This window comes from Octopus bimaculoides, chromosome 2, assembly GCF_046866305.1.
Source record: "Octopus bimaculoides isolate indiv1 chromosome 2, ASM4686630v1, whole genome shotgun sequence".
Classification (NCBI taxonomy): domain Eukaryota; kingdom Metazoa; phylum Mollusca; class Cephalopoda; order Octopoda; family Octopodidae; genus Octopus; species Octopus bimaculoides.
Genome location: NC_142929.1, coordinates 87,650,890 through 87,665,356, shown reverse-complemented (window position 1 = coordinate 87,665,356; position 14,467 = coordinate 87,650,890). Strand labels below are relative to the sequence as shown.

General features: G+C 37.3%; 1 protein-coding gene across 1 annotated transcript in view; it reads left to right on the top strand.

The window, feature by feature from the left end:
- LOC106874321 (uncharacterized) overlaps window positions 1–14,467 on the top strand; it is a 456,333-nt gene that overhangs the window by 42,170 nt on the left and 399,696 nt on the right. The window contains exon 4 of the mRNA XM_089338627.1: window positions 12,166–12,264. Coding sequence (XP_089194753.1) covers window positions 12,166–12,264 — 99 coding nt within the window. The remainder of the gene's footprint in view (window positions 1–12,165; window positions 12,265–14,467) is intronic.

Sequence of the window (14,467 nt, the reverse complement as noted above, 5' to 3'; positions counted from 1 at the left end):
TTTACACACAAACATCATACAATCTACCTTTCACTCTGAGAGAGAGTCCTTTTGCTGCCAACAAAAGTAATATCTCTCTGAACTTCCTCCATCCTATTATTATTCTAGAAACAATACTTTCAAAACAACCTCCACCATTGTTAATTTTGTCACCTAGGTAACAGAAACTAGCTATAACCTCAAGAGAGCTTACTGGGCATTTGAGAGTATCTGTACTCTTAGTGCTTATTTTTCCTGCACATCTGCCACATACAAAGATGACTTTATCTATTAATCTACCTTCGATTCCACTGCACCTCTTATTTGTCCATAGCTTACACTGAGTGCAGTGAATGGAATTTTTTCCATCTCATTTCCTACATATTGGGCAGGGCCTAACAACAACTTTAGTCTTTGCTAGGTTAACTTTAAGAACTTTTGATTTCAGGCTTTGCTTCCATACCTGGAATTTCTTCTCTAATTCTGCTAAAAATTCTGCAATAAGAGTGAGGTCATCAGCATATAGTAGTTCCAATGGGCATCCAGTTTTAGATTCCTCTGTTAAGGCCTGGAGAACTATAATGAATAAAAGTGAGGACTGAGCATCGGTGAACCCCTACTTGTACACTAAATTCATCATTGTATTCCTAGCCACCTTACTGACAGCACCACCATACATGGTCTGTACAGATCTAATAAGCTGCTCTTCTACTCCAAGCTTCCTTAGAGACCACCAGATAACAGAACAGGAAACTCTGTTGAAAGCTTTCTCCAGTTTGACAAAGTCTAACTACACTGGCTCACTTTTGGTCAAGTACTTTTCTTACAGCTATCTCACTAGGAAGATGGCATCTGTGGTACTCTTCCTAGGTACAAAACCAAACTACATCTCGCAAACACTTGCCAGCTAGCATAGAGCTTTGGTACATAGTTTATTCAGTGAATTACAATGAATCAGTTTCCCCATTCAATACATTATCCAAAACAGGAGCCAACAGGAGATGAAGAGGGTATGAGAATAGGGAATGTAAGTTGACCTGTAAGAGAAGAAAGGGTGACTACAAAGGATGGTTTAAGTATTGTATGTCTAAATGTTTATATATGAGGTACTTTTAACTGTATACGACACTCATCTGAGTGCCTGCATGAAGGTATAAGGTATAAGTAAAATATGTACTCCCACACAGCACAAAAGGATTATATGAGTCACCAAGTGAAACAGTTCATGTATGAATTAAGATGATGGTGGTGGGGAATGGTGGGTGGCTGGGCATAATGGTGTGCAAAAAATGGATGCCGTGCACTGACCTTGTGCAAACAAGGCCAGTTCCCACATAGGTAGATGGGCTTAGGAGAAAAGTCGTAGTATTTAACTATTATTATCATCATTTACTATTAATACTAAATTAACTTACATGTACATTTTAATCAGCAAATTTATAGTATAAACATTTTGCAATGAGAAAGGGAGGCTAACTGAAATTGAAATGAAATACATGTGACCTTTGCAATTGAGATAGTGAAAGGAGGAGGAAACCTAGATTCATTGACTAAGTTACATTTCAATAATAATAAAAACTTAGCTGATTGATTCAAGAGAGAACAAGCTGTTGTTTCATGAATGTCATAATAAATAAAGGGAATGATATTAGGAAAATTATTGTTAAATATATGAAGGATGCTGTGCACAAACTTTGTGCAAATGAAGTTTAATCTCCACATAGGTAGACAGGCTTAGGAGAAAAATCGTAGTATTTAACTATTATTATTATTATTATTAAAATGTGATGATGGTGACGCAGATGATGATATTATTGTTCTTCTTCTTATTATTATTTTACTTCTCAGAGTTCATCGTCTTCTTAAGCCAGGTTGATTCTGTGAGAGCGGACAAAGTCTCTTTCCGCAAATTATAAGCTTTGATACGTGTATGCTAAGTTCTCGCGGAAGAAACAGCACCCGAACACAATTCACAAAATCCTAGCCATCCCCGATAGAACAGTGGTTTGGGGAGGGCCTGCTCTTCTTCTTCTTCTTCTTCTTCTTCTTCTTCTTCTTCTTCTTCTTCTTCTTCTTCTTCTTCTTCTTCTTCTTCTTCTTCTTCTTCTTCTTCTTCTTCTTCTTCTTCTTCTTCTTCTTCTTCTTCTTCTTCTTCTTCTTCTTCTTCTTCTTCTTCTTCTTCTTCTTCCTTTATGTTTGACTTTTGTTTTGCATTTGTACAAGTTGGATCCAAGTCTCACCCAGAGACCTCAAGAGACAACAAGTTAGAAGTTCATGTAGGTGTTATGCCTAGGGTACCATATATTTGGATTTGTACAGTTTTGTTCAAGTGAATGTTTAAGAAACCATAAGAAAATTATGTGTTTGCTTTAAAATTTGAGATCACATAGACAGTATTTTACGTAGGATATGGGCAGTTCCCATGAGCACTATCTTTTGAACTTCAGCCATTTTGGGGTTTCCTGGTATCTGAGCTAGGTAGTAATCAGCCCATTTCGCTGTCATTCCCAGGGCACCTATGACAATAGGTATTGTTTTCGTCTTCAGATTCCACATTTTGCTAATTTCTATTTCAAGATCTTTATATTTGCTCAGTTTTTGGTAGGTCTTGACAGATACGTTTATATCAATTGGGACAGTCATATCAATGAGGAGGCATGATTTTTGTCTGAAGTCTTTCAGTATGATGTCTGGCCTATTTGCGTCTATCTTTCTGTCAGTTTGAATGGTGAAGTTCCAGAGGAGTGCAATGTGATCATTTTCAAGTACTGGGGGTGGTTTGTGTTCCCACCAGTTTTTATCATGGGGCAAGTCCAGGTTTTTGCATATTACCCAGTGAATATATTGTGCAGCTCTATCATGCCTGTTGAGACAACATGATCGATGGTCTCATTTTGTTGTTGGCATATACGACATAATGGGGAGCTGCCGTTCTTTAATATGTTGGCCTGGTAGTTCTTTGTAGGTAGGCATTGATCTTGGGCTGCTATGATAAACCCCTCTGTTTCTGATTTCAAGCCAGAGGCCATTAACCATTGGTGGGTAAGGGCTTTGTCAATATCTGCATTATTCGCTCTCTTTGGGTATTTGCCATTGAGAGGTTTTCCATGCCATTTTTCAGTCATAATATCTAAGGCAGCAATTTTTGCACGGGTTTTCAAGCGCTTAGCTTTTTCTGCAGGTGTTTCTAGTTCGTCTAATTCTTGAATTTGTTGCAATTGGAATTCACTTAGATATTCCTTTGCCTGTTTTGTTACTGAGTAAGATGCTTTCTTGCTTTAAGACAAGTTTTAGCATCCAGTCCTCAGAGTTTTTCAGATAGGTGTCTAGGCCAATTGTGGCTACCTTCATTGATAATGCCAGCTGTAGAAGTCCTCGGCCTCCCTCTTTTCTTGGTAGATAAAGACGTTCTATATCTGCCTTAGGGTGGTGCATTCTATGCATTGTCAACAGTTTTCGTATTTTTCTGTCAACATTACATATTTCAGTAATTGACCAGTTAACAATATTGAAACTGTAAGTCACGACTGGTATGGCTAGAGCATTGATCGCTTCGATCCTGTTTCTCGCGTTCAGCTCTGTCTTCAGTATTGCTCTCACCCTGCGATAACATTCTCTTCTGATCCTTTCCCTCATCACTGAGTGCTTGATATTGTCCCCTTCAATTACCCCTAGGTATTTGTAGCTCTCCGCTGGTTCTAACTCTTTTATGACATTTTGCTGATCAAGGTTCACATTAGATGTATTTGTCATTTTTCCTTTGATAAAGGTAGCTTTTGCACATTTATCAAAGCCAAATTGCATCCTGATGTCATCACTGAATTGTTTAACAATCGCTAGTAGGCCTTTGAGTTGTTGGTCATTTTTTGCAAAGAGCTTTAAATCATCCATGTAAATGAGATGATTTATATTTTTATCAAATATTTTATAACCATACTGTGCATCATTGAGCAATTTTGAGAGCGGTATTAGGGCTAGACAGAAGAGGAGTGGTGATAGTGAGTCACCCTGGAAAATGCCACATGAAATTCTTACATCTCCAGCATTTAGATATTCATTGTCATTGTTCAACATCAGTGTGGTTCTCCATGATCTCATACTTACAGATAAAAAGTTTCTCAGAGTAGGAGCTATTTTATACATTTCCAGACATTTCCTAATCCAGCTATGTGGTAGGCTATCAAAGGCCTTTTTATAGTCTATCCAGGCTATTGACAAGTTTTTGTGTCGCTTGTGACAATCTTCTAAGATCATCTTATTGATGAGTAGCTGATCTTTACAACCACAAGATCCATGTTTACATCCCTTTTGCTCATTAGGGAATATGCTACTTTCTATTAAAAAACTATAGGTGTACTCGGTTAGGACAGATGTTAGCGTCTTATACATTGTTGTTAAGCAGGTTATGGGGCGATAATTTTTTGGTTCGTTTGTTTCCTCATTTTTTGGAAGCAGGAATGTTAAACCATTAACTAGCCAAGAGGGCATCAAACTAGGATTTTGCAAAACATTGTTGTAAAGTTTTGTTAGCAGTTCATGGCTTTCTGGGAAGGCATTCAACCAGAAGTTAGGAATTTTATCCTTTCCTGGAGACTTCCATTTGCTTGACCTCCTGAGAGCAGATCTTATATCTTCTACCTTGACCCCCTCCCACTTTTGCTCCTCTAAGGAGTCTAGGTCTGTAGATATTCTATCAATCCATTGTGTGTTTTATCTTCTGCCCAGATTTTATTCCAAAATTCTTGCACTTCTTCTTTTGATGGGACAGACTTTATTGTTACTGGTGTTTTCCCTATCTTCCTGTAGAAATTTTTGGGGTTATTTTTGAACATGTTATTATTATCTCGGAAGAATCTAACACACTTTTCATACCTTGCTATGCGGGCAGCTTTAGCACATACCTTTTGCTTGATGGTTTCTATGGTGGCATCAATGTCAACTATGGTTTTCATATTATATTTTTTCTTTAGTTTTTGGGTCTTTGTAGGTTTGATACTCTTGTCAAATTTAAGGTTTTTCAAACATTCTATGTCAGATCTAAGCAGCTTAATTTGGTGTTGAATGCGTTCTTGCCAAGAAGGCTTTTTGTGCGAGTGTTGTCTTTTTCTAATCTTTTCACCACATAGAATCGTTGAGATTCTTGCGGATGCATAGTACAGGTGGTTGAGATCTGTAATATCAACATCATTAGCTGAAATTATATCCTTAAGTGCAAGGCGGATTTTACCAATTATTTTCAGGTTTTGGTTAGAATTGCGAATTTTGGGGAGAGTGTCGCGTTCATTCATACTAGTTTCTTTAATTTTCAGCCATTCAATCATGATTTGATTTTTTAGATCATGTAGTTCTGTTGCGTCGATTTCTGTATGACTTTCTTCATCTATTTGATTTTCACCTGCCTTAGTGTTTATGGTTGGTTCAGAGAGTATTTCACTTTGCCTATCAGTTAGCTTAACTATTTCAATCATTACTGTATTTTCATCAGCCTTGGGCTGGTTTATAATTATTTCCTCTGTAGTATCTTCTTTAGCTGCAGTTTCATTCTTTTTATCCCTTACTGCTTGTTTAATTTGGTCAATCTCTACTTCAGTTAGTAATTTTTTTTTCATAATGTTTCTTCTGACGTTGGCAAGTTTGTTACTGTCTCTGTAGGGTCTTACTTCAAGGTGTTTCTGTCTCCAGTTTAAGTAGGTTTGTACAGTATTAGATTTATCTGTTGGGAAATATATGGCATGGTAGAAGGCTGTAAGAACTTCTTTATTATCTTCCCTAGACCATTTTTCATTCTTTTTCTTTTGGTTATTTGATGACGAGCATGGATGGCCATCTGTTGGAATATTATTATTATTATTATTATTATTATTATTATTATTATTATTATTATCATTATCATCATCATCCTTAATTATTAATGTGGAGAAGAATTTTCTTTCGGCTGATATCAGTTTCTTTAAAGGAGCAACATGATTTAGAATTGAATTATTTAGGTCATTGTAAGTCATTTTCATGATATTCTGTGGGATATTAATATCTAGGGTAATTTTTAATGCTTGTATTCCTACAAAAGAAATGAATTTCATAGCCATAGGACTTTGGTCATGATCTTGTAGGTTATCCTTTAATTCGCTCACACAAGCTTTTGCTTTGAATGCCATGAGATGTCTTCGATTGACTGTAAATTTATGTCACCAAGAGATTTTTCTTGCTCTATCAGTGATGCCATTGTCAAGTTTTGTGATTTGCTTATTTCATAAGCACCGGTGTAGGAACAAGGATCAAATAGTCATAAACTGTGAATTTCTATATCGCTGTAGCAGCACAACCAACAGCAGAATGTATGAGAAGAGGTAACAACATCAGCCGTGACTTTGTAGTAATGGAATTAATTGTGTGTCCCCGTTTATTTTAATCGCAATATATATATAAAAAAAACAAAACAGACAAGTTCACATAAAACTTGTGCATACCATGTGACTGGTAGTTTTTAATTATTTAAACAAATGTACAGTATTTGTTATATATTCATTAGGAGTTCAGTACTCAACACTTGACAATTTTATGTAGTTTCCATCCTCCTTTAGCCTGTGTAATAAAGCGGTAATCACTTAAAAATTATAGGTTTTCAGAATAATTATTTACTTTGTTGCAATAAGCAAATATGGCAAATATGTTCTTAAATAAGACGCTAATCTTCTGGAGGTAATTTTCTCCAGAAGGTATTTACTATCAAATTTGAAAATGCCACTATGCAAGAAATAGAAGCTAAGTTTTTCTCAAAACAACTTCTGTCTTAAAAAAGTAAAGCACATTGGATCATATAATCTGGGATACATTGTCTTTAAAGAAAAGTTGGGCTATTTCATCTGAATTGTCTTTGAACATAGGTCAATTGGCTGATATAGAGCTAAACAACAACTTGGTGCACAGAAATAAGAATCTTTCTCAGAAATATTATAAATATCTCAGGAGCAATAAACACTGAGAATGTGCAGAAAAGAACCTTTACCACACTCCAGGGAGAAAAACTAGAAGTAGTTAATAGCTTCCGCTACCTAGGTGACCAAGTTTGTAACGGGGGAGGGTGCGCTGAAAGTGTAGCTGCTGGAATAAGAATAGCCTGGGCAAAGTTTAGAGAGCTCTTACCTCAGTTGGTAACAAAGGGTCTCTCACTCAGAGTAAAAGGCAGACTGTATGACGCATGTGTACGAACAGCCATGCTACATGGCACTGAAACATGGGCCGTGACTGCTGAGGACATGCGTAAGCTTGCTAGAAACGAAGCCAGTATGCCCCGATGGATGTGTAATGTCAGTGTGCATACTTGACAGAGTGTAAGTACCTTGAGAGAAAAGTTAGACCTAAGAAGCATCAGTTGTGGTGTGCAAGAGAGATGATTGCTCTGGTATGGACATGTGGCAAGAATGGATGAGGATAGCTGTGTGAAAAAGTGCCACACCTGTGGAAGAGGTAGACCCAGGAAGACCTGGGATGAGGTGGTGAAGCACGACCTTTGAACTTTAAGCCTCACCGAGGCAATGACTTCTGACTGGGACCTTTGGAAATATGCAGTACGTGAGAAGACCCGGCAAGCCAAGTGAGAGCATAAGCTGGAACCTCTGCCAGAAGTGTGGCCTGCTCACTTATCCGTATCTTTACTTAATTGGACACTAGACTCTGCTAGCGAAGACCTGTTGAGGCAAGTAAATTTGAAATCTGAAATCGAACCGAATCCGACGACTGGCACCCATGCCAACCTCTCCTTCATTGGACACTAAACTCTGCTTGCAAAGACCTGTTGGGACAAGTGAAATCGAAATCGAAATTGAACCATATCCGATGAGTGGCACCTGCGCCAGTGGAGCACTAACAGCACTGTCCAAGCGTGTTCATTGTCAGAGCAGCTATCAGGCTTCCATGCTAGTGGCCCGTAAATAGCACCATTTGAGTGTAATCGTTACGAGTGTTGCCTTCCAACACTTGTGCTGCTGGCACGTTAGAAAATCATTTGAGCAAGGTCATTGCCAGTGCCCCTGGACTGGCTCCCGTGCAGGTGGCATGTAAAAAACACCTTTTGAGTGAGACTATTGCCAGTACTGTGTGACTAGCCCTTGTGCTGGTGTCACGTAAAAGCACCCACTACACTCTCAGAGTGGTTGGCGTTAGGAAGGGCATCCAGCAGTAGAAACTCTGCCAAATCAGATTGAGCCTGGTGCAGCCTTCTGGCTTGCCAGTCCTCAGTCAAATCATCCAATCCATGCTAGCATGGAAAGCGGATGTTAAATGATGATGATGATGATGATTCTCAGAAATGCCTCCAGTAGAATATGAACTTGCAGTCCAGTACAGACTCAGTTTGATCACTTTACTTCTTGTAATACTTCTTTATAGATTTAATTACCCTGTGCACGTAAGCAAAATAAGGGTATTGTAATCACTCGTCTTTGTCTGTGCGTTTGCAAAATTACTGGAAAACGGCTGAATGGATTTTCTCCATTGGGTGAGTAGCTCGAAATGATGAACATACAGTTTGATTATCTTCAAATATACATAAATACATGCATAGATTGCAACTGTGCATGTGCATACAGTGATGGATTCAAGGGTTTCATTTATTTATGAGTTGATTTTTAAATTTCACGGGAGTATGAATTCATTTTATTTTGTTCACTTTCTTTTTCATATGGATCGACCCTTGTCTGTGCGTGTACAGATCATGGTGTACTTATGCATGTAGACATGTGAGTACATACATACATAGATATGCGACTGTGTGCATGTGTACAGTGATGGATTCGATGATTTCATTTATTTATGAGTTGATTTCTTAATTTCACTGGAGTATAAATACCTATAATGTTGATACTTTAAAAAAAAAAGTTCAGTTCAATCAAAAAGCATGGGTAAGCAACGCATTGCATACCACACTATAATTTGTGAAAAAATTTATCAATGCACAGGGTATGCATTGCCCTTCTGATGCTTTTTTTTCATTATGAAATGTGTCTTATCCTTACATACACCTAGAGTCACTATTTAGTTCTAAATTCTTTTCTTTTACATATTTTAATTTGGTTACAATAGAAATGTAAAGCAAAACAGAATTTTGCAGTAGCAAAATAAAATTAACAAAACAATACTGTTTCAGTACAGGACCTAAAAACAAAATATAATCCTGATAAAACTGCTTTATCTAAGTATTGTTGTTATCATGTAGCACCAAGTTGGCTGTCATTGGCTGGTCTGTAATCAAAAACCCTCTATTCATGACCATCTTGCCTTTTCCCTAACCACTGTGTGCAAATTCCTCCTTCCTATCAGTTCAACAAGGCCCATTTGTACACAAAGGATCCAAGGATCCAACCTTAATTTTTCCTAACATTTCTTCACCTATATGTACAATCCCATGTGAATATCTACACTGACTTCATGAAAAAAGACTTCTAAAACACCCTCCAACAGGTTCATGTTTGTCATATCCCCTCAAAAGACAATGAAACAATCACTATACACAATAAGAGAACCTTATTGCATCCTTGTAGCAAAGCTCATAGTCACTACAAACACTAGGTGTCACCATTACTCCCACATTTGAGACATACACACACATTCTCCAGCACATATATAAAGAAAGGCTTCTTGCATTCAGGCATGCTTCACCTCTCACTTTTCTAAAGTGAACTCTACTACTCAGATCTGGTTGTTTTTCCTTGTCATCACCCATATGATGGTCCACTCTACCAAGTCCTACATTAATGAATCCTAGTATATATTATTTTTCCTCCAGAATGTTACCTCTCTGGAAATCCTTCCACGCACATGTTTTTACTACAGTTATTGAATTGTAACTAATGCTAATTTAATTGATCTCATTGGTTTTGTGAAGGTAATAGCTGTAGTTTCTCTTTTCACAGACCAAATCAATAAAGGAAAACACTACATTATCCAATGTGTCCTTCTTTTACAAAATGGTTGAGTATGATTTGAGGAAGGCAGGAATGGTATTTTCAGCACATCAAATTACTGCAGAGAAACTCCATCATTGGCTCGTTTATAAGTATGGTTTATTATCACCATACAAAACTGAAATAAATATAAAGTTGCAAAGCTGAATTCAAATTTGTGAAGTTGATTATATATAAAAATGTATGCACTGAAAAGTGATATTTTAAAACCATTTATAAGGATATATTTTACAATATGGAAAAATAACCTCCAATATCTGTTCAAACATGCTTCAAGTTACATTAGTGGTTTCACTAAAGCAATTCTGTATCTGATTGTAAATAAATTATGCTTATTGCTTATGTAACACCTCTGATTTGAAGAGGCCCAAAAGAATCAGTTAGAGGAGATAACTTTCATCCCATCAAGTGCAGCGAAATAATTCAATCGATAGTCTTTGGTTTATTGATTATAAGTTCTTGGGTAATAAGCAGAAAACTAGCAATTGTATTGTGGTTACTGTAACCAAACTCTTATAGACAGTTGTATTTACTTTTGCCATTTTGTTATTTTGTAGTAATAAAATATATTGTTTTAAAAAAATTTCATCATACATCTATGATCCAGTCACTGACATTTTACTTTTCTGTATTCTTATGAAAATGATAATAATTTTTAGGGAAAATTGAGTAAGAAAATCAAGTAATTTACCTGACTGAAATCAGTCAGTACCTTTTATCTATAAATGTTTATATAGAGGTGGCAGAAAGGGTGAAATGCTCCACATTCTGAGTTCATATACTTGGAATACAGAGGGCAGAAATTAATAATAGTAAAAATTTGGTTTCACTTTGCTTTTCTTCCTTTGAAGATAATAAAATAAGTTCATATTTTGGAATTTAATTCAGTATGAGGGGTGTTCATTAAAGATCTCCCCTGACTCACTTCTGATTAGTGCAGGGAATGGAACTTGTACAGGTATAATCAAACATCTCTCTTCATGTCACATTGTAATTGTCTTTTATGGCTGCTGAAGTGGACTAAGGTATTACAATGGAGGCAGTTGAATGCAGATCAGTGATCAGGTTCTTATACTTGAAAGATCACACATCAAAAGAGACTTTTGATGAGATGAAAGAATTTTATGGTGACAATGCACTATCATATGAGGCTGTCAAGCACTGGCATCACCAGTTCAAATGTGGTTGGATATCGGTGGAAACTGCACCTATTCCTGGACAACCACATTCTGCCATTGATGACGACACCATCCATAAAGTGGAAGCTACATAGCTATTCGGCAATTAGCCCAAGAAATGAAGATAAGTGTAGGGTCTATGGAAAAATCATTCACAATCATTTGCACATGCGGAAGTTATCTGCATAATGGCTTTCCCAGATGGTCACACCATTTCAGAAGCAGGAACGAGTCAGTTTCTCCCAGGCTCTTTTGGCAAGGTGCCAAGAAAATGAAGACTTTTTCAGCAGTCTTATCACACAGGATGAAACATGGGTCCTTCACTATGATCCTGAGACTAAAGTCCAGTCAAAGCAATGGAAGCATGATAACTTAGCACCTCCAAAGAATGCTCGTGTCTAACCCTCAGCAGGCAAGGTGATGCTCCCAGTCTTTTGGAACCAGTGTGAAGTAGTGATGATGGATTTTCTAGCAAAGGGTACCGCAGTTAACAAGGAATATTATGCTTCTCTGCTGCAGAAATTGTGGGATGCCATCAAAACAGAGAGGCGTGGCATACCGACCAAAAGAGTTCGCCTCCTCCAAGACAACACCCCAGTTCACAATGCACATGTCGCCCAGATAAAAGCACAGTCCTGCGGCTATGAAATCCTTCCTTATCCCCCTTACTCTCCCAACCTCACACCATCTGACTTCCACCTCTTTCCAACCATGCAGTCTTTTTTTAAAGGGGAAGCACTTTTCAGATGATGATGATTTTTTTTCTGAGGTAAAGTCTTGGCTTCAGATGCAACCTGCTGACTTCTACAAGCAAGGTCTTCATAGCTGCATAAAGCGATGGGAGAAGTGTGTCACCATTGGTGGTGGCTATGTAGAGAAGGATCAATAATTATGCCAAGTTTCATATATCCCAGTCCTTGAGAATTGTCTCAGGAGAAATCTTTGATGAACACCCCTCGTAGATGATCTGTTAATCTGTGACCTTCATGACATCTTTATCTTGAATATATTTATAAGTGTATCAACAAATTATTTATATTTTTCAGGCATATGGAACACCTTTAAAGTTAGGCCGAGTATTAAATGTAAAAGAAATTTGGCATCTTGTACAAGAGGAAGTAGAGAAAAAATATTTAAGTGATAAAGTAAGAAATTATTTTTGTTGTGTGTGTGTGTGTCTATATATATACATATAATCATTTAATATCTGATTTTCATGCTGGCATGGGTTGGAGGATTTGATGAGTTGGCAAGCCAGAGCTTGACTGTGACAAATTTTATTTTCTGTTTTGGCATGATTTGAATGTCCTTTTTAATGCCAACCACTTTACAGAGTGTATTGGGTGCATTTTTCATGGCACTAGCACCAGGTGGGGTGTTGAGGGGAAGTTTCATAAAAATTTGAAGAGAGTTGGTTGAACAGGATAAAGGTGACTGTAGTAATTGAAAGTGAGTGCTTTTGGAGTGACTCAGAAGAAGGGGTTACATTAGACATGTGAGGGTTTTGGGAGTGATAATAAATAAAATAGATTTTAAGGATGAAGTATAGCAGAGAGAAAGAAGTAATGAACATTAGGGAAAGAGATGTGGGGGAAAGCTTGACAGGGCAGTGAGAATGGAGGTGGAACAGAGCTCCACATGTACAAGCATTTATCAAAGTGGTTTTAAGATACCAATTCTGTTGTGGTGGACAGGTCTTCTCAAGCACAGCAAAGCACCAGATATCTCAGTCTTTTGTCATTTTCTCCATAAGGTTCAGCATCTTGAGGTTGGCCTCAATACTTTGTCCTATGTCTTCTTGGGTCTCCCTCTCCAATAAGTTGCATCTATTTTAAGGGATCAGCACTTCTTTATGCAACTGTTCTCATCCATACACAACCCATGACTGAACCAGCAGTCTTCTCTCCTTCACACAGCATTTAAGACCTCTTATGCCTAACTTTTTTTTTAATACACTTTCATTCTGTCATACATGTACACTGACGTTGCACATCCAATGAAGAATACCAGCTTCATTCCTCTCTAGTCTTCACATGTGCTCTGCATTTAAGGCCCCCATCGTACTACCATGTAGCATTGCTGAATTTACACAAGCCTTTGATTGCCAAAAGAGGTAGCAACTTTCTGAATGTTTCTCATTTTATTCTTATTCTAGCAATTATGCTTTCAGAACAATCTCTTCCACTGCTAATTAGATTACCTAGATAACAAAAATTACGTATAACGTCTAGAGAGCCTCTTGGGCATTTGAGAAAATCAATTTCCTGTGTATCTGTAGACTTTATTGGTCCTGTCATCTTCCACACATAAACACTACTTTCTCTGTTACAGACACATATATAAGGGCTGGCACTAAACATTGGCATTGAGAGTTATACAAGTTCCTGAATAGGACACCAGTGCACTGTTCCAAAAGTCCTGCCCATCTTGTCTAGAGTAAAGACCAAGTACTGCAACAGCTTGTAATGCAAAGGCCCACACCTGTTTATCTTGCCAAAAAACCCTGAGAGATCTACATGGAGTGGGAGTAAATATTTTCAAGAAGTACTTACATAAACAAAAGCATATATATATATAATACATTAAAAGTGAAGTTCAATTTTTCTTGCTTGCAATGTTACACAGCACAACTGGTGCATAATGGGAAAATACTTTAAAAGGAAAGTGTCCCTGAAATGTGAATACAAATGGAATAAAACAAATTTTGCTTAAATTGGACCAGTAGTTATTGAGATTGTCGAGGTTTTGAGGTATAAATACCCAAAACAGTGCATAATGGGAAAATACTCTGAAAATAACTTAATCCTGAAAGGGAAGAAACTCTATCCTTTCCATTAGACACATTATGATGGGCAAAATCGCTTTAAAAATATGGTAAATATTTTGTAAAAGACCCGTTCGTAACCTTGATGTGAAATAGGTTTTTTGCATAGGTTTCTTTTAAGTGCATTCAACGTATCTCATCTCCAAAGATTTGGCTGCTATTTCTAGCATGCTCTGCCACCACATAACAGGTATTTGCAATAAAGAACCCAAAATATCTGTTACGTGTTAGCAGGGCTTGCAGGAAATAGCAGCCAAATCTTTCCTTTTCCGGGGAAAGAAGTCACTTACACGTGATTTCAATGTCACATTCGTAGAAAGCATGCAAAATAACATGGAAAAGAAGAAAACCACAAAACAAACAAAACTCCATTGCTGGGAAACTCAGACTTTCTCAGTGACCCAACAGGTCACAAGCAGTCTAGTATATATAAAAAAAATCCTTTTTTTTTACTATCTTCATTTCTCCCTTCTTTTTCTCCCTCTTAACTTAGTATGACTGAAACTTTGATGATATTCAATTTT